General features: G+C 39.5%; 1 protein-coding gene across 6 annotated transcripts in view; it reads left to right on the top strand.

The window, feature by feature from the left end:
* Positions 1-20,736, top strand: part of MYO6 (myosin VI) — a 116,002-nt gene that overhangs the window by 20,270 nt on the left and 74,996 nt on the right. For all 6 annotated transcript variants that reach the window (XM_064447775.1, XM_064447777.1, XM_064447772.1 and 3 more), the window contains 2 exons: positions 13,714-13,852; positions 19,954-20,023. In XM_064447775.1, coding sequence (XP_064303845.1) covers positions 13,736-13,852; positions 19,954-20,023 — 187 coding nt within the window. In that variant the 5' untranslated portion in view covers positions 13,714-13,735. The remainder of the gene's footprint in view (positions 1-13,713; positions 13,853-19,953; positions 20,024-20,736) is intronic.

The raw sequence follows: 20,736 nt of genomic DNA, 5'->3' as shown, positions 1-20,736 counted from the left end.
GTGCTTTTGGCTTAAAGCCCTACTTCAAATCTGTCCTGTCCAGCAAGTGGTGGGAACATTATTCTCCTCTGGAGAGAGGAATCCATACCCCAGTTTTAGACAAAACAGGATGATTAAAATTATTTGTAGGCTGAATAAGCGCAGGCCTTTGTTCAGGAGAGCTGAACAGGGTTATGTCGAAACATGCAGGAACAGGAGTTACTTACATTCCTGTTGCCGCTGCTTCTGGGTTTCCGGTCCACAGCATCATCTGAAGGGGAGCCGGTGGTAAGTTACCAGCTGAGTCTAAGTGATATTTTACTTTGAGACCTGTTGTCTGATGAGACAACAGTATTTTCGGGCATCCTCCCGCAGCTGGGGTGAGGGCTGCTTGTTGGGCACTTGTTGGAGTGCAGTGCCCGTGGGTAGGCTGGGGAGAGCTGCCTGGTGGTGGCTCACAGGCTGGGGGCTGCTAGATTGTCTTGGGGCAATTTAGAGGGTACTAAAGATAATTTTAATCATGCTTTGTTTTTAGAGAGCAAAATCACTACAATTATATAATATCTGAAGGGGGGAACTCAGTTTAGCTGGTGTTTGAACTCTTTAAATGTATGCTTCTTTTAAAAAAGTATTGGACTTTGGAAGTCTAAGGCAATTTTTTTCTGTTGCAGTAGCAATAGTCTGTCATTGGAGGGAAGGAGGAGGAATAACAGCTTACATTATTTAGAAAAAAAACAAAGTTATGAGAAACTGCCTTTGCATTGTTTGAAGGCCTTTTTTTCCTGGTTAAGTAATGCTGTATGATTGGTACCTATATGTTATATGATCACTAATGCTCAGTATTAAAAAATAAAGCTTAGAGTAAACTGTTGATAAAGTTAAAATGCAGATAAAAAAGGGGAAAAGATGCCCTAACCTGGCCCATGACTATGTTGGAGCAACAGTCTACAATTTCTGTGTTTTCCCATGCCAGGAACCATCAGCAGTTGGGTGAAGAGCAAGTAGAGGTGTGGGATGAAGAGCAAGTAGAGGTGTGTCTCTATTGGTCTTTCAGTTCATCTTGCTTGCTGTTGTGGTGAACCTCCTGGCTGTCTGCGTTTACTGCACTGCAAGTCCAGGCACCAAACTGGATCCTGTTTGGATGATACTGGAGTGGGTGATGCTCCTTAGAAAAACATCTGATGCTCTCCAGCTGTGAATTCATATTCAGTCCAGGGACCCAGACTAGAGCCATTTGGTACCGATTAGATTTAGTAAAACCTTCCAAATGCCTGTGTTATGGGCACTGGCCCCTCAGCGCTGCTGTTTCACTGTAAAAATTTGCTCTTGTCGTACTGTGTTACTTGTTAACATAGGTGAATCCATTGAGTTGAAAATAATATCAGTGTTTTCATGTTTCATTTTGTTCCTGAGATGAAAATTAATGTAATGTGATCCTAGCCCCACTGTAATGTTAAATTCTGGGATAATTGTTAAAGAAGGGAAAACAAAATGGAAACTAGGTTTTCATGTAATTGAAAGAGGAGGAGGGAAAAGTGGCTGTGATGAGTTTTCTAACCTCTGGAGGTGTGCTATTTGTATAAAATATTTTGCATACTCTGAAATTAATGCTCAAGTGCCGTAGATAAATGCTCTTGTCTTTGAGCTGCAGAGTCCAATTGGGAAGTAGCAGTGGCAGCATGACAGGGCTCATTTTCCCAGAAATTTTGTTCCAGCTGTAATGGCTCATGAAATTTTAAATTTAAAAACACCTGAGCCACATTTTGCAGCTGAATTTACAACCTGACTAAAAGCTTTCCTTTACTCCACTTTTGATCTCCTTGCCAAAATAAATAGGCCTTTCTTAGCATGTGACCATGGTGGTTTGTCCTTTGCGTGAGCTTCTGTACAAAATTTGTAATTATATTTAAGGGTTGGTCCTAGAAGCTGTGATTTTGCATGTGTTATTTTCAGTTTACTTTCATATCAGATTTATTGAGACCGTGTGTGCCTGTCGTTGCTGTGCTTTAGTACAATTCCCAGCCTCAGGGACCACCCTCTTGCATGTGAAGAGACGGTGCGTTCACTCTATCTCCTGCACCACTGGACTTGCTATTGAAAGCCTTAAAGCTACTCCAGATTTCTTATGAAAGATGGATTTGGCCAAACCTGGTCACTTGTGTAGGTTTTGTAACACTGGGACAGAAAATTAATAATGGTTTTTGTGGTAGTGCTGGTTGGTCATTTTTAGTCACTGTTGACTTTAAGAGAATGTTTTGAGCAGGGATGCACTTTCTTGCAGCATTCCTGTTAAATTGATAAATAACATTTTATACATGGCAGGGGTGGTAAGCAGTGTTCAGGTGATGTATTTGAGGTTTTAAAGTGAATGAGTAAAGTACAATTGGACTTTGAGATCCATCTTCCACATTAGATCTTCTAACCATTTTCTGAACAAGAAGTGAGTGCGTTGCTCTTGGGCTGGATTTCTTATGACTCGTGGTCTGTAAATATAAGGAGCTGGGGGAGCTGCATCAGTTATTTGCGGCAGCTCCCCAAGACACTGACCCAGCAGTAGGAACAACAGCTTGTCTGGCAGGAGTACATTTGTCTTTGTCTCTGGCAAAATCTGAGCAAAGATTAGCTGTGATCCAGAGTCTATATTCTGCTTGGCCACATACCTAGGTTTAGGGAAGCCTAGAACTTTCTCAGACCTTGCAGAGAGTTAGTGTCCTACCAAAAATAAGAGAGTTGAGCTGTGGTCAGGATGTGGCTAATGTGGAAGTTGTTACGGTCTGCAATTTTCCCTGTTGCTGAGATCTTGTCGGTGCTAATGGTAGATTTTGTCTGATTTGTTGTTGTTCAGGTGCCTAGTCTTTACAGCACTTTGCCTTCTGTGAAAATAGAAACTCTTCTGGAATAGTACAGGAATTAAAGGTTATTTTAGAATCATAGAATGGTTTGGCTTGGAAGAGACCTTAAAGATCATCTAGTCCCACCCCCCCGCCATGGGCGGGGATACCTCCCACTAGACCAGGTTTCTCTAAGTTCCACCCAAGCCTGACCTTGAATATTTCCAGTGATGGGGCATCCATAGCTCCTCTGGGCAACCTGTTCCAGTGCCTCATCACCCGTGTCATAAAAAATATCTTCCTTGTATCCAGTCTAAATCTACTCTCCTTCTGTTTAAAACCATTGCCTCTTGTCTTGTCGCTAAAGGCCCTGGTTAAAAGTGTCTCTACATCCCTTTCTTACAAGCCCCCTTTAATTATTTAAAGGCCTCAATAAGGTCTCTCCAGAGACTTCTCTTTTCCAGGCTGAACAACCCTAAGTCTCTCAGCCTTTCTGCACAGGAGAGGTGTTCAGCCCTCAGATGATTTTTGCGGATTGTTAGTGGATTTTATTCTTAAAGCTTATGTTCCAGATCTTCTTTTGAGATAGAGATAGTGTAGGTGGTTTCTTTGCAATTACTGTCTTTCGCTGAAATGACTATTTGTACATTCTCGCCTCATAATAAGGAGCCCATTACACTCATCTCCCCAAGAAAACCGATAGATTTACTGACAAAACATGGTCTGTGTCACATTCTCTGGGCAGCTCTGGATACTTGTTTTTTTGTCCTTTGCTGTTGATAACTGTCTTAAACTGTCTTAAATGGCTCTCATGCTCTTTTATGTTAAGAGAAAGCTTTTGGTCTCATCCCTCAGAATTACTTTATCAGTGACATTCGTGAACTCAGCAGTAGATTTTTCTGTTTGTTTTGGTGGTGGTGGGTTTTTTCTTTGGTGTGGGTTTTATTTTTTTTTCTTCTCTTCCTTAAGGCAAGATTGAATAGATTTAGGCAAGAATCTTTCCTTTTTAGTTACCGGTTTCTGAAGGGCGAATTTCTTCTGAGTTCATTACGATCTGTTGAGGATTGTCTGTGTTTCAGCCCATTGCCTGTAAATTATACCCATACTTCTTGTAGGATGTACAAGCTGATACGAAGAGATGAAAAAGGAGGCAGTACCTGATAATATAAGTGTTTCTAGGAGCTAATTCTGTCTCTGAAAGAATTATGGTTTCTGTGCAGAGACGGATGTCAGTAAAGAGTTTCTGGATTGTACTGTGTGTCTGCAGTGGCCTGAGATCAAGCATCTGAGGTTTCCTGCAGACCCTCCGGCAGCCTTTGATGCTGCCATCCGCAGTGCTTAGTTTATTTGATTTGACTTGGATCCTGGCTGAGTATATATTCTTATTTCTCTAAAATATCAGTTCTATTTTCACTCTGATATGTACTGGGAAGTAGTGTTTGGCAGTGTTCTCTTGTTGCTGGACTCTAAAAACAAATTACAATTCAAATGTGTCTCTCTGTTCTGTTATTTATATGTGTATGTATTTATCAAACTGATAAAACTCAGTGCAGGTTGCTTTCTTGCTTATCTCTGTATTTACAGCTTTATTACGCTCCAGTGAGAGGGTTATATAGCTGAAGTTCAAAACTTGACAAGACAAATGAGTTCAGGGAAGGGGTTGCAGTTGTGAACTGGGTACCCCCGGGAGTCCCTGGAGTATGCCGGGAGAAAAAGGTTACTGATAGCCTTAAGGTTACGATCTGGCTCTTGACTTTCTCTGCTGGAATTGTCAGGTGCCCTGAACTTAAGGGAGGGGCTGAGCACAACTCATCTAAATGTATGGTATTCTTACTGGTTAGTGTCAGCTTTTTTCTTCAAATATTTTTCTGAAAAATTACTTGAATTGTGGAGAGTTCTTGAATTGCTGGTGAATTACCAAAAATTCAAAAGCACTCAAAAGTTTTTTGTTGTTGGGTTTGTTTTTCTTTTTCTTAAATTGGTGGTTAGGAATATGCCTCTAATCTTGTGAGGGGATGAAGTTTGGGTTTATCTGTGTTCGTATGAATTGGAATAAATTACTGGGATTCAGTCTACCTCAGCCTCTTTCTGAATTGGCTTGGCAAAAGCTGGTTTAAAAAGCAATATATGCTTGCTTTAACTGGTACAAGCCCCTCCTGGTTACACCAAGATGTGCTTTTAACCGACATTTGTGATGGTCTACAGAGGATTAAAGTTCTGGGGCCCCGATTACTTATCATAATGTGCAGCTTATGCAATTCAGATTATGGAAACTAGTGACCAGATATTTATACACCAAACCAATATTTATGATAAATGATAACATTTCATTTAGGTATTTGGGGATTGAAGTAAGGACTTTCTTACCTTACTGCCGAGTAATGTGTTTGGCCGACTTGAGGCCGATTAGTAGCTTTTGGTTTATCTTGTACACAGAGCTCAAGGAGAAACAGACGGGTGCAAAGTCTTAGAATAAACAGATCAGTTCTTGTATTAGGTCACCTGAGGATGAGCAATAGCTTGGCAGCAGGGTGCCTTGGGTGGGGAAACGGGGCACTTCAATTTGGCAGTAGGAGAGTGAGAGATGTAGAAGATGAATGGGTGGAGAAGGCTGAAAAATGACACAACTGGAGGGGAATTTAAACTTCATTAGCCTGGAGAGAGTCATCCTCAGTCTTCAATAAGCATTTGTTCTTTCTGATGTTTGTACTTGGAAAACATGGCACACGAGGGTGTGAACAAATACACCGTTAAAGTGCTAGCTGAAGGGGTTTGAAGTTACCTGCCCTTGTTGAGGCTCTTCCTTGGATATGATTTAAGCTAGCATGCTTGAGGACTGCTAGCAGAGGTCATGCAGTGTGGTCTCTCAGCTACAGGGGTCGTTAACTCCAGAGTTCTCCTTGTTAGCTTGAACTACTCCACCAGCTAGATCCGCAGAGAGCATGTCTGTCCGCTCCTATGCATTCTTTATACTTTATCATGAGACAGCTTAAGATGCCTTTGGTTTTGCTTTGATGCCTTTATCTGTTTGCTGAGTTCTGCCTTATGCTTACTTACCTTCCCCTCTCACTGCCCTCTGGTTTTACTAGGGCTGACTTGCAGAGTCTGAAAGCATTTAGTTGGTTTGAACAACCTCTTTCAAACTCTGTCTCTTAGCCATATTGGTTTTCTCCTGGTTTTCTGGTCCTCTTTTCTGTTCAGTAATGCTTCTGAAGTAGTGTCCAGACCATAACTGAGTTGTTCTTTCTGTAATTTTAACATCAGCTTTTTTTTTTTTGTCTTGCTGAAATCTGACATTGTGTTTTTCTCCTTTTCTTCCTTCTGCTTGATGGTATTATTGGTGTAGGTATTGCTGTTGGTCAAAAAAAATGCTTGTGCACATTCCACTTGGCATACTTACTCCTTGGTTTGTCAGGGAGCTCCACTCGGGTTATTGTAATTAACAAGAACTGGGACAGAAACTTCTCTATTTCACTAGTAGGAACTAAAATAGGAACAATGTTCTTGAGAGAACGGTAGCTTAAAAAGCTGGCAGAAGAGCAGGAATCACAGAGGAAGTCATCAGACATCAGACCTCATTGATTCTAATATGAATCAAGTTTAACTGCCCAATGTCGTAGTCAAAAGACTGCATCCTCTGTGGTTAGAGTTGTGCAAGCTGAGAGTTGTACAAAATTTATCTTGGTCTTGTATAGCAGCAGTTGCAGTTGGACAAATACTGGCTAAAGAGGATTTGTGCTGGTGTTTGACAGAATTTTATAACTGGCTAGAATTTTATTAGGAAATTAACTAGAAATATGTTGCTGCAGATAAGAGCTGTTTCAGCCTAGCTTTTGTGGTTTTGAGGGGTTTTGTTTGCCTTTTTTCTCATTTTGAACTGTTACTGCAATGGGATGCTACTGCATAAGCCACATCTTGAGAGGTCCAGTCAGTACTTGCCGTGAGGAGCGTGGGTGGGCACAGCGCATAGGGGGCCTGCAGTGGCATTAGGTGCCGCAAAGATCTTTGGTGCTCATGGGAACTGACGAGGGATGTATTTTCAAAGACTGGTAAGCCCAGTTGGGCAGAGCCCCCCCAAAAGCTTTCCTCACAGCACTTGCTCCTGCAGCCCCTGTTGTTGGCAGACGGGAAAACTTTCCACCAAGCTTTTGCAGTAGGTGCTTTTGATTAGGTTTAGTAAAAGTGAGATGTTGCTTTTTGGTAGATTTGAAATTCTTGAAGCTAGAACTACTGTTATATTTGTACAGGGTCCTCAAACAAAACTTTACAGAAGATGATGCAAATGCTTCCATCCTAAAGTTTGCTGAGAGATAAATCTGTTGGCATTGGTGGCAGATGGAAGCTGCTTGTTCTCTTCAGTGTATTCTTTTATTTTAGGTTTATAGAAATTAGCTCTTCTTTTTTATCCCTTCACATATACTTTGGTCCTTCTTCATGGAAGTACATCATGTCAAGTACAGACATGATCAGAGTTACCTCAGGATTTGATATGAGCCAGTATCAATCTGCTAGGTAATATAAAATATGTGTTGCTGTCTTCCTTTGCTAAGTCTCTTTCGACCCTTTTTGTCTTCTCACATGGTAGAGTTCGTGAGAGTGCTTGCTGCTTCTCTGTTGGTGTGCAATGAGCCATCCTTTTCTTTGTTCAGCCCCTATTGCTGGTTTGTGTCTTCCACCATACCCACAGAGTTGGCATGTTGTAACTTCCCAAACCCTTCTTTGGCTTTCTTGGAGCTTCACTGTAACCTCCAACGGCAGATTTCCTTGGCCGCGCAGTATTTATTTTTGTTTCTTAGGGGGTACTGCGGCTCTTGGCACTTAGTAAACAGCAGAAAGACACTTGGCCTTTTAGAAATCTCTTCAGTTAGAAGTACAAATTATGTTAGATAATCTTACTACAGTAGAACCTTTTTTAACGATCTCCTTTTTAATGAGTTACATTTTTGTGATGTGAAAAGTGCATATACATTCAAAAGTGAGAGTTGATTAAATATGTTGTGTTTGAAGAAGCATAAAGTAAATGTATTCCAAAACTGGAAGAGTTGCTTGCCTACAGCTCAATGCATGTAGCACTTTATTTTCAGAATAGTGATAAATACAAAATATTCAGTTCCTGTGAAGGGAATTTCTTACCATAATTTGAGTTAACAAATCTGGTTGTTTTCAACAACTTGGGTTGCAGGAACCATTAAAATAGTTGCAGACAAAGTGGAGGTGTGTTGTGGTGTGTGGTGGGTTTTTTTGGGTTTTTTTGTGTCTATTTTTCCCAAAGTACTTGTTCTTACTCAGACCACCTCCTGCTCTGGATCGGTATTTCTCAACATGGCCAGGAGAGGAAGAGGCAGGAGCAGGGAGCAAAGTCAGGAGTGTAGCTGGGATGAATTGACTTGAGCAGCAATTACGATGCAGGAAGGTGAGATAGGTTTGGCAGAAGACCTGTACAGCTTACTCGAAACTGTCTCTACCACACCCTTTCTTCTGTGCCTTGAAATTTTGTCTTCAATATATTTCTGAGGTTACTTGCATCTTTTCCTTCCAATTTCAGAACTTCTTCATAAACATTTCCACCGGTGAGGGAAGTGGAAAGAGAACATCGATGTTCTAGGCAAAGGTGTTTGAGAAATGATGTGGAGCGATGCAGGCTGGCTTTACTGAGGTCTAGAACAGTTTTTTGTAATTGTGAATTGCCACATTTTTAATGTGGAGAAAATAAACCTAGATTTCTTTTCTGCTTTAAGCATGGGGGATTGACTTGTCTTTTTAAAATGTTTTGACTAGTAAACACAACAGCAGACAGCAGAGCAGGTATTTCCTATGTGAATGCTAAATACAAAGTGAGTACAAATACAAAAGAGTGATTCTTCCAGAAGTACTACAGAAATAAGTTTCTAGCTGTTCAGTATTGAAAACATGTTGATGCATGCAAATATACAAGAAAATGACTATGGCATGAGAATAATTTCATCAGATGCTGTGCTCAAATTGTCTCTGGCAGTCAGAGCATGTAGCTTTAAAGGAAGTTTTTATGTAGTAAATCTCAGATATGTGAACTGTTGCTCTTTGTTTTACTTGCATGCATCTACGAAATATATTGGCAATTAACATGTCAGCATTAACATTTTCAAGGCAAATTGTTTTTGAAGGTACCTTTGTACCTTTGTGCTGTGCTGAATTCTAGCCCGTTCTCTCCTTTTCTGTGTTGGTAGAAGTCTCTGCTTGACACAGTTCCCTTGCTGTTGTCATCATAAGCAGGTATGAGAACTGCAGTTTGGTATATGGCTAAACTAGAATGTGTTAGTGCAGCGTAAATTGTAGTAAATTGAAAAAATAAATAAAAATTGAATGGGTTTAATATTCAGTTAAGCAGTGCAGTTATTGACTGTATTGCATTTAGCTGAAAGAAAAAAAAAAGTCTGTACAATATCTGCAGTTCCTTTGAAATGTTCTGTCACTTGCAGCAGAGTGCTGAATGCTGCCTAAGCTTTGATTTGTTGCTGTTTCAGTTAAACAGTGAACTGGGGCTGAAGAAATAACGTGACTGACAGTAAGCTACCACCATGTATCAGTTTTCCTCTCTCTGGTCTGTCCTGTGTGTTGACAGGGCCTTTCCCAAAGCATCCCTCTGGGCCCAGTGTAACCTGCAGAATTTTGAGCAGCTCTTAAACAGACAAGTGGTAGTTTGGGTTTTTTTTTTAATATGAAATACCGATGTAATTCTACTTTTACTGTGATACTTTGCTACTATACGTATTTTGACTAGTTTGTTTTCCTTGGATTTAGCCAACTAAATGAGATACCATCAGTTGTTTAATGAAGTTTAATTTTTCATTTCTTTTAATTAGTTAATTCAGCAGTCAGTACAGTGCCTTAGTTATAGTAAACTGTTCATAGGATAGTAAATAGAATCAGATCATACAAATACTTACCTCTGGGCTCTGGTAACAAGTTTAAAACTGCATTACTGTATTTTGCTTTCCTAGAATTCTTTCACCTGATGGTACAGTTTGATTTACTTTTGAATACCCTACAAAGCCAAAATGTAGTTGTATTACATTCTTTTAAAATCAATAATATTTAAGTAAAGATAAGTGGGAGGATACATACCAACTTTTGACTGAGGAATTTTCAGTTGTTTCTTGTTCTGTGTTATGTAGATAATTTTTTTGAAAAACAGTATCATTAAACGTTCTCCAAAAGAGGATTTAATAGTGCAAAAGAAGTTAAAGAAGCGCTGGCGGGTGTTTTTCTTGCTGTTGTAATCTGTGGAGTTCAGTATAGTTTTGTCTTGCAAGTTGTTTGTACTGCTGGCTACTAGTGTTTAGCCAGTGCTGAATGTTGAATACTATTACTGATAATGAAGGCAAGGCCTATTACTGCTTGCCAATTATGAAAATGTAAAATCTGACATTTGAAGGAATAGCTATTAAGTTTACCAACTTCAGACAAAGACTTTTTTTATTACTGTCCTTTTCCTGCTCAATGGAGAGAGAAACTCCAGTATGGGGTTCCTGGTCTCTCTCTGCTGACTGTAGAAAGGGAAAAGGGCAGATGGCTTCCTGGTTATAAGTGTAACCGTGGTGAATTCTCTCCTTCCTGTTGGAAGAAGTCTTAATTGTGGAGACCAAAATGACCTAGCAACTTATCTACTCCTTTAATATATGTTCAGTGCATATATGCAAATACAGAAGTGGAAGATGGTTCATTTTGGCCTCTCGTTCAGAAGCATCGTTCAGGTGACTGCTTGTGTATGTTGGTGTTGCTCTCAGATTTGTTGCCTTAGTGCTTTTAGCCTGGATATGAGCCTTTTTGCTTATATAGTGTTCAGAAACGGTGTGCTTTTTCAACAGTAGTGAAGTTGGCTGCATGTAGACTGGATTTACATGAATGCACATGAGGGGTGGGGAGGTGTGTTGCCGCTGATAGCTATTAATGGTCTGTAACTAGACTGGGCTATATTTTCATGGGGAAAATATGATTCGAAGGTTCTCCATGCAAATCTGTATTTTTCCCAGTTTATACTCCGAGATATGTATGTTTTAATGATTAAAGCATGGTTTCATGTTTTAAAAAAGTGCTGTTTTCTTTTTCTAAAGGATTTATATCAGGTAGTTGAACTTTGAACTACTTTTGTTTCTGCTTACCTTAAAATGCTGGGCTGGAAACCGGCTGTTCAAGAGCTGGTTCAGGAAAAAACTTCACCTCTCTCAAGGGTACATCAGCTGGAGGGGTACGTGGGAGCAGGTATGACCTGGCGGTTTTGGTATCCAGTTTTAAAGTGCTGCCTGTCAGAGTCCTGGCTGACAGAGTTGGAATGGTGCCAAAACCAAAATGTTACAACTGGTTTTGTGTCCCTTCTCAGGCAGAAGGCTGTGTTTATTACAGGTAATTGTCCCGTGAATAACTACTACACTCATATTTAGATGCCTTCACGCAGTGGCTTCTTAGAAGCTTGCAAAGCCTCAGGTATTAAACATGCATTTCCTGGTGGTGGCTGGATTCAATCACTGCTCTGTTCTTCAAGATTTTATTTATTTTTAGCTCATGACATTCTCCTATCATGATTTATTAATAAAGTATGAAGTAGGGTTAAGAACAAGAATGAATGCAAAAGCCCATGTCAGTGAGCAAAGCAGAAGCCTCTGGATGCTAGTTGGGAAGGTTGGATTCTAGCTTCTGGCAAAAACTTTGGCACTAATTTCAGGGTTCATTTCTTGTGCGACATGGTTACGTCTGGAGCCCTGGCCATGCTGCTCGGGATGTAAAAGAGAGCCTTGTTTTTAGTGGTTGTGTGACATATCACTTAGGTACTAATTTGAACTAGCATTTTAAAAGCAAATGATAGGCTTATGAAGAAATGAAGGCCTGATTATTTCCAGAAATAAACTCAGCTGTTTAGTAACTATGGCTGTGATGGCAGTTGTACTCAGAGGTCAGACCTGGCTTAAAAAAAAAAACCACAAAACAAAACAAAAACCAAACCAAACTGTAAAACTGTGGTGTATACTAGATCTGATTTACAGTATCCTAAAGTAAAGAAAAAATGGCCAGCAGCCAATTGTGAGTGAATACAGATGTTGTTTTACAGGATTTATTGTACAATGCTGGCAGCACATGATGAAGATGATGGTGTTTTGCAGAGTTCATGGGATGTGGCAAAAGTTTCGAAGTAAATAGAAGTGAATGTGATGCTTGAGGTTTTAGAGCACAAACTTTCTATAAGTAGTTGAAAATGTTTTCCTGTATTAAATATAACATTTTAAATAGCATGAATTGGGTGAGTAGAATACACTACAACCATTTGTTAAAATCTTCATGAGCTTCTTACATCCTGACCTGAAGTCAGGGAGAAAAAACTGATTAACTGAGTAAATTTAAACACAAAACCAGATGTCAACACTAAATTAAGAACTCTATAGCTAGTTTTTTCTGTTTCTTCAGAACATGACTTCATTAAAAAAATAATTGACTTCGCATTTTGAGTCTTAGCTTTAGAGTTACTTTTTATGTTCTATCATTTCACATTGAAGTTAACAGCAAATTGCCTTATTCCTTGACAAGTAAGATGTTAAGGCCAGTGGCGTTCTCAAAGCAGTCACAGCAAGCCTTTTCCTTCTCTTCAAATATTTCTAAAGTCCTTGGAGGCAGCAAAAAGCAGGTCATGTGCAGCACATCCTGACAGATCCTCTGTGGGACAAGAGTGTCCTTTTCTGCTTGTAGTTGTACACCTTTCTGGTGGGCTGATGACTCTTTGTCCTTGCAGCTGCTTATGGCAAAGGGGTCTGCAGTCTGCCCTGGTTGTGAGGAACTTTGGAGCTCTTTTTTCCTTCAGATGTGGGAAAGGAAAAATGTGGGACGTGTTTCCTAGTTTACAGGCTCTGGGAGTTTGCTGCCAGTGTTTTCTTTGCTGCTTGGCAGGCTCATTTCTTTCATGCTGAGAGAGGCAAGTTACACCTTGGTGATATGAGGTGGTACTTACAAATTTTGGAATCACTAAAACATGTCAGTTTAGTATGTGAATGAGTTTTGGAGGGGAGTAAGAAACAGTGAGAAGTGAGCCTTTCAAGTTGTGTGGACTCCCTATTCTTATTAGGGCAAGGACTTTAAAGTAGATTTAAAAAAAAAAAAAAATTCAGCATATTTAAAATGGCACCGTTAGCCATTCAGAGTGTGCCAATCCTGGCAACTTTCCTGGTTAGTTCAATGAGCATTGCATGCAATCAAATACTCCTTTTAATTAGGAGCTTATTTAGCTGCATAACTTGAAGAGCCTACGGTTTGAATGTCTTGGCCTTTGCATCTATTTCACTTGTAGACCTTAGATTCCTCTAAAATGATTTTCACATCATACTTTTATAGAAAGTGTGGTTGGTGTTCCTTAAGAGGCAGAGTGGTAATGTCATAGTATCGGAGGTCAGTCTCTCAGAAGCTTGTAATATGATAAATCGACTGTGACCAAATATATTCATGGGTTATTTAAAAGCCATATGCCCAGCCATATGAAAAGAGTGGGCGTATTCATTCATCTGAAATGACTGTTGTGTTTCTGCTCACGTGCCTTGACACATGCCTGTTACAGAAATCCAAGTATTTTCACACAAAATCAGGTACAGACAAATATGACAAGTTAGGGAAATTGGGGAAGGACCTGCACGGATTAGTCTGTGGACCCCACCCCCAAGAATGATCTGTTCTTGAATCTTCTCCATACCCAGGTCTGAGGGGCTCCTCTGTAAGCAGAGTCATGGGTTGGAAAAAGGCTGGAAGTATCTTGTCCTGACAGGCTGGCTACTTCCACATGGAATAACAGGAATGGACATAATAAACTAAAGTCTGTGTAGATAATCCTGATAGTTTACTAAATTTGTGTACACATTTTTTTCTTGAATTTTTGTTTTTCTTACAGGAAATACTGGATAGATCCCACAATGGAGGACGGGAAGCCCGTTTGGGCTCCACACCCAACTGATGGGTTTCAGATGGGGATGATTGTGGACATTGGCACTGACAACTTAACTATTGAACCTTTGAATCAGAAAGGCAAGGTAAGTGTCTCACAAGCAAAGGAACAGAGAAAACCTTACAAAAACTGTTTTAGCTGTAGGACAAATCTTTACCAGTATCTACCACTGCACACAACCTGAAGGAGTGGGAAATGGGTTTTGTCTGGAGAAGGATCTTTGTTCAACCTTAGCTTGCATTGCAAATGAAGTATCCCACTGATAAGGATTGCTTGCTTTCTGTCAGTTTTCTGCATGTGTGTGAAAGACAGAAGGACTGAACCTCCATAACAATTTGATTCAGTACTGTATATTTTTCTAAATTAGAGGCTGCTTAAGAGTCTACTGTCGAGGTCAGCTTCTCTCTTTTCTCTTAAATGCATACAGACAATGTCCTACAGGGATGTCCTAGACTCTGGCTTAGATTAGACACTTTACTGTTAGACTGATGAAGATTGAGAGATGAATCCTCTTACCTCAAGCACCCTGAGAAGTAACATGATGTCAACAAAGGTCCCATGGAATTGCTACATCAAATCAAAGGCAAAATAAATGGAACTTTTAAAATGAAGTCCTAATTCATCCTAATCAGTGTATTCCAACTGCTTCATTCATCATGACATCTTTCAGATTCAGTATGTTGTAATTAAATGTCAGTTTTTACAGGAAGTACCATGTATGTATCAATTACCCTAATTCAGATGGTCAGCATCCTGGTTTTCACTAGCTGGAATAAGATCAGACACTGTTTTAAAACTTGTGATTTTGGTCTTTGTGAATATGTGATATGTGCCCTTTCAACAATTTTGTCCTTTCTGTATCTTCAGGTGTGGAAAGAACACTTTTTTTGTAACTTCTTTTTTCATGTCAACAAGAATAAAGAATGCCTTGTCACAGGTCGAAAGGTTATTCAGCAGCCCTTCCTTTTTGGGGGAATGTTTACAGACTTTTTTTTTCCTACATCTTGGAGAGGAAGTTGATGTTGCATTCCTTAGAAATATAAAGCAAGTGTGATGTCTGATTTTTTTGTGAGAGAAGTCTGTAGGTTTAGTAGTAGTATGCATTCTTCAGTTTGGGGAAGAGAACATTGTTCAGGCAAGAATATTAAATATTCCAAAACTAGGACTAAGTATTCTTTAACTGACCTAAAAGATTTTGACTCCTCCCTCATTTCTATTTATAGCCCCAAATGGTTCTGATGTGATAAAGAGCAAAAGCCCATATATTGAAATGAAAACAGGCAATAAGGGGATTCCTGAGTCACTATTTATTTCTAACATATGCTCCTTTCAGGGACTTGTGTGTTTATTTTTTTTTTTTTAACAAAATGATGATCCTGAAATACAAATATCTTCATGGTTCACAATGGACAATCTCTTTTGCCTAGAAAGTTTGTTATTCTGCTGTTGACTGTTTTCTTGAATTAAGCAGATCAATCAGGGGCCCAATGTTCGTTCATCTGAGGGAACAAACACTTCACAGTTTAAATACCATAGAGATTATGGTCCTATATTTCTAATTATCAAGTTTCCTTATATTAATAAAGGTGGAGTAAGACATTTTCTTAATTACCTTCTCTGTTTTTTCAAGGTGTCATTGATCTCTTTTTATAGTGAAGTATTTCTCATTGCTTTTTGTCTTTTTAAGAAGACACTGTTCTTGTGCGCTTAAACCATTAATTTGAAGCAGTCAGCATTAATACCCATTATTATCAACTTTGTTTACTTAAAATGATAGTTCAAAAGTGCTCTTCAGAGTGATCCAGCAGCTCCAGAGTTGCCCATGATAATTACAGGGAGGAGAGGAGTAACCTGATCCTGTAAACGTATCCGGGCAGCGTAACTTATTATTATTTTTTAATCTGGGTCATTAGCATGTCATATGTATTCTCTGTAGGCACTGGTAGCTTACTGGAGATCACAGGCCGAAAAGGAAATGTTTATGCATATGTTTGATTATTGCCTTTTTATACCATTTAATGGTTAATTAAAATATGTTGTTAATGGCTGCAATAAATGCTGCAAGGCAACATTTTCATGATGTCTTGAAAAATCTTCCCTCCGTTCCCCACCTGTAGCTAGCTCTGGTGTTGCAGAGTGGCACCCCCTCAGCTCTGCTCGCCGAGCTGTGGGTGACATAGCAAACGAGCTCAGAGAACGGATCCACCTTAAAAATGAAGGAAAGTTTCCAGCACAGCAGCAAGCAGTGGCAGGAGGACTAGGACCTGAGGCTGTCGTGGCTGGAGATTGCTTTGGGTTATGAAACCAAGTTATCTAGTCCAGTCTGGGTGAAGGTAGTTGTCCAATACACTGATTTACTTATAAACCAGCAGTAGTAGTTTTGGGTACCACAGCTCATACAGGGTTAACGACATTTACATTTCTGTGCGGAGGCTGGGTGTCTAAAGAGAGGTGGGGATCTGAGTCACCTCGCTTATGTTGTATGAGAAAGAGTAACCCGAGCTGCAGGAGCCTGTTATCAGAACAGAGGGTGCATGTGTTACGCGATGGGAGGTACTCCCTGAAAACTAAATCATCGCCTTGCAAAGCTGATAAATGCCATGACTGGAGAGAGAACAGAGAAACTGGAGAGGGGTTTGCAAATGAGCGTGGTCCCACCTAGGGCTGGAGCGCTGCCTTGAGGGTGGGCTCCAAACCGGAGCTGGCAGTCGCATGCCAGTGTACAAGGAAGGAGGCGGGTAGAAAGGCAGCGAGTTGTTAAACTCAAATAGTGTTGCATTTATGCTTCTAGTTGGAGTGTACTTTTCTGAGCTTACTGGGAATCCTAACCTCAGATCCTGTTGCATGTGTCTTTGTTGTGTTGCTCGATGCTGTGTGTGACAGGGAGAAGGCAGATGACAGCAAAATTGCCAAACATGGAATTTACTCTTTTCCTGGAGGTAGCAAATCTAAGTAAAGCAATTACGAAGAGGTGCCTCGGAGGGCTTGCACCTTGGATACCATCCTGGGATCCTCGTGGCACTGAGGGGTGGGGGGCAGGTGTTTCTTAGAGCTTCAGCAGTAGTGAGTTTCTGGCAGTTGGGAGGGCATGTGGTGCTGCAGGCACTTGCTGACACCCATCGTGCTGTCAACTGAGGGGCACCTTGTGGCTCTAGACCAGTTCTGAAGGGTCATAGAGGGCTTTATGGGGCACCTGCTCTGGTATGCTGTGAATAACCAGAAAGGTATTTTCCTGGGCTAAGTGTAAATGAATAAATGTACTTTGAAAGTAAGGATCAGAATGTCCAAAGTTCAGTGTTTCAAGTGAAGGTTTTTTTTTTTCTTAAGCAGAGAGCACAGCTTGCTTGTGCTAATGAGACATGTTCTTGCCTGTCTTACTGTTCGTGCTGCTTTAGGTTGGTTTGTGAAATACAGCTGAGAGTAGGGATGTCTCCTGTCTGTATCTGGAAGGTATAAAGGAAGCATGGTTACACATATTGGATTACATGGTAGAAAGAAGATCCTGCTTGAATGGAAAGATATCTTTTTTCACTCCTCTAGTTTCTGGGAGAATAATTAAGATTGCCACTGGATTTCAAGGGTTGCTTAGTTACAAAGAGGGCAAAAAAAAAAAGCACCTACAAAAAACCCTAAACCCTGTGTTTTGTCTCCTGAGACCACTTTAATGTCTCTGAGATTCATATCCTCTCTGTTTGCTAAGAACAAGTTTGTCCTAAGCTGTGTCTTAATGCAAAAGTCTTCCACCGAATGCCTGAAGTGTTTTCTCTTTACAATAAATGGTTAAAAAAGAAAAAAGGGACAACATAGTAAAGGATTACTTTGGATTTTTTTAATTGATAGATCTGGAATACCTTGCCCGTTTTCCTAGTTACTGTATTAGATTTCAGTAGTAATTGGCAATACTCAGAGCACTGCACATCTAGCTAATGCTACCCGCAGAACAAGGAATTGCTTTACATAAAGCAGTAGTCCAGCTGTGACATATGGAGTGAAATTCTTTGTTGACATAGTTGAAGTTAGACTTTATGTTCTGATCTAAAGTAGTCCAGCAGAAAACCATCAGCTTTCAGATGTCTTCGTATGGCTTATTTGTTTTATCACTGCTGAAATATTCTAGAAAAAAAATTCACAATCCATATCGAGGAAAAAAATATTTTTGAATGACACAATACAGCATAAATTCTCATATCTTTTTTCATTGTAATTTATCTTGGATCAGAAGGCTGAGTGGTGAGGACATTGGAAAAAGCTCTTCCTTCCTCTACTGGGTTAGATCTGATATGGCTGAATTATCTGATATGGATCTAAAGATCCATAAATTTAAAGTATCAGAGACTTGTGAAGAGTCTTACAGAATAGTTGGGTATTGTGTTCGTTCTCTCCTGTGAAAAAAAAGAAATCTGTCTTTGTTAGTGGTTAACACATCAGCAGACAAGAACAAGAAGTGAAGTTACATTTTTGTGAAGCCAGTCATGCTCTTCTATTAAAAAAAAACCACCTTTCCACTGTTTCATGCACAGTGAACTGATTATGTTCGAAACTGTTGTGTTCAAATATATCTTTACCCAATGAGAGATACCTTGATTGTTGACAAACTTGCAGAGAAAACTATTTGGATAATATGTTCTAGCTGCAGTACTGTGAGAGGGAGGAAATGGGGGAGGAATCTTTGCTCTGCTAAAACTCTGAATAGCACCTGGCAACTTTCTGAGGTAGGTAAAGACCTTCAGGTCCTGCACGGCTCCACGAATCTCCAATAAAGGTTACTTTGGAGGAAGTTGGTCTGATGGACATTCAGATGTTCCATCATCATCAAGCAGCTCTGTTTCCCTTAAGAAAGCTTCTTGTGCTTGTTTTTCTGCATTAGATCCTGATAAGGGGATGACAAAATATAATTTATTATGACTACAAATTGCGTTCTTTATCATAACTTTGTAGGGAAGGGAAGGGATATCGTAGACTTACTGTTTTCCAACTGGCAGCAATTAGTTCTCCTTCAAGTAATTTTTCTCTATTCCCACTTCTAAGGGAGTTGGAGTTTGTGGTTGTTCGTGATGGTGTAAGCTACAAAAGCTCATATATTATGTCTGTTGTACTGAAGCAAGGATGAAGCAAGTTGTATTTCTTCTAAGCTTCCACGTGAGATGTTTCTCGTGGGACTATCTTGCTGAGTACAATGTTAAACAAGCAAACGTGTTTGTTTATTAAGGTCATTCTTTAGATCCTGTTGGTTGCCTTTTCAAATATTAGACTAGACTTCTTGTCTCCCTTTCCAGAGGGAAAAGGAGACTGTGCCTGCAGCAGTGTGGTGGTTATCATCTTTAATTGGTGCAACAGGGTTGCTGTTCATTCATGGGTAGCTCAAACAAGTTATCACTATGGTAAACAAAAAAGTGTAATTAAAAGTCTACCTCTTACAATAGGTGTTTTTGTGCAGGTGCCGTAATGTGTCTGTTAGGATGTTTTTCCTTCCTTTTTACAACAATATAAATTATGATTTCTAGAGAATAAAGAAGAAACAAAGTTTGCTTTTGTTATGCATTTTTCCAGTTGGACATGAACACTTGATAAATAGCTGTTTTGTATAACTGGCGTACAAGGGTTGAAGGAAGGTCTTGTTTTAGTTTAGTATTGATTTACTGAAGAAGAAAAAACCCAAACAGCAACCAAAGCTACAGTATTTGGGGATACAGAGGATGTTATGTATTGAACATTTATATTTTAAGTAGGAATGTTATAAAACAGTATATGATAATGACAGCACAGTCCTTTCACTGAACTAATAATTTGATTTTTATTCTTTGTGCTTCTTTGCAAAACTGAGGAAGGTCTGTGTCCTTTACAATACTGTTCCCTTTCCAGTACTTTCTTTTATCCTCATTTTTTATATTACACAATATTACATGCAATTTTGGAAATGAACATCAAATATTATTGCAATAAAAATATATTACAGTGAGTGCATTTTTATAATGTCGTGTAATAATGTAAATGCAGTGGCTCCTCTCTGCATCTAGTAGCTCAGTAAAATTTCCAATGCTGAATTATAAAGCTGGCAACTTCATTTTAAAGCATGCACAGTTACAGCGGACTCATTGTCCGCTGTATCATTGTATCATTGCATCAGACATCTTTGAACTCTATTTTTATGGAATTCTTACACTGTTAGTATTTTTCATCTAACAGACTTTCCAGGCTGCTATCAATCAAGTGTTTCCTGCAGAAGAGGACAGCAAAAAGGATGTAGAAGATAATTGTAAGTTACGAATTTAAAAATAAATTATGCATTTGAAAATAATATCTCTGTAGAAGAGAATAGTTTCCTTACAAGCTTCCTGTTTCTTCCTTGTGGTCTTTGTTTTGCTTCTTTGCTTGAATTTATGTATGACCTTTACTAGTCCTTTAAACTTCTTAAAGTAAGCCCATTTTAAACATAATTTATTGTGTTTTTTAGTTTTCAGTTAAACACTGTAGAGGAAGTCATAGTTATATTATTCCTACATACAACTGTTTCTTGACTTCAGATATGTATCAGATGTCACTTAACTGCATGAGCTTCAACTGCATTCAGCATTATGGGGGTTACCTATATTTTTTATAGTGCAGGAAAAGAATTAGTTCCTTTATCAGCAGCTGTATTGTACAGTGTTTTCCTGTGTGTAACCCATTCTCAGAGAGCATTCCTGTGGAAGTAAAGGTAGTTCACAATAAATTTTAAGATAACCTTCCCAAAACTGGAGACAGGAATCTGGACCCATTGGGGCCGCTGGGAAAGGAAATGGGTTATAGTGAATTAGATACAGGAGTGCTGCTGGAGAAGGAGTTTTGAGGTGAACTTGTATGATAAACCTCAGTGCTGATCTACAGAGCTTTTATTTTGTTAAACATTTTATAGTTAGATATGTGGAAACAAATACAGTATTCAAATCTGGGGATAGGGGACAGAGTACCAAGGAAGGTGAGTAAGCG

Source organism: Phalacrocorax carbo, chromosome 3 (genome assembly GCF_963921805.1).
Source record: "Phalacrocorax carbo chromosome 3, bPhaCar2.1, whole genome shotgun sequence".
Classification (NCBI taxonomy): domain Eukaryota; kingdom Metazoa; phylum Chordata; class Aves; order Suliformes; family Phalacrocoracidae; genus Phalacrocorax; species Phalacrocorax carbo.
The sequence above is the reverse complement of the archived record's forward strand: the minus strand, read 5'-3'. Positions and strand labels throughout refer to the sequence as shown.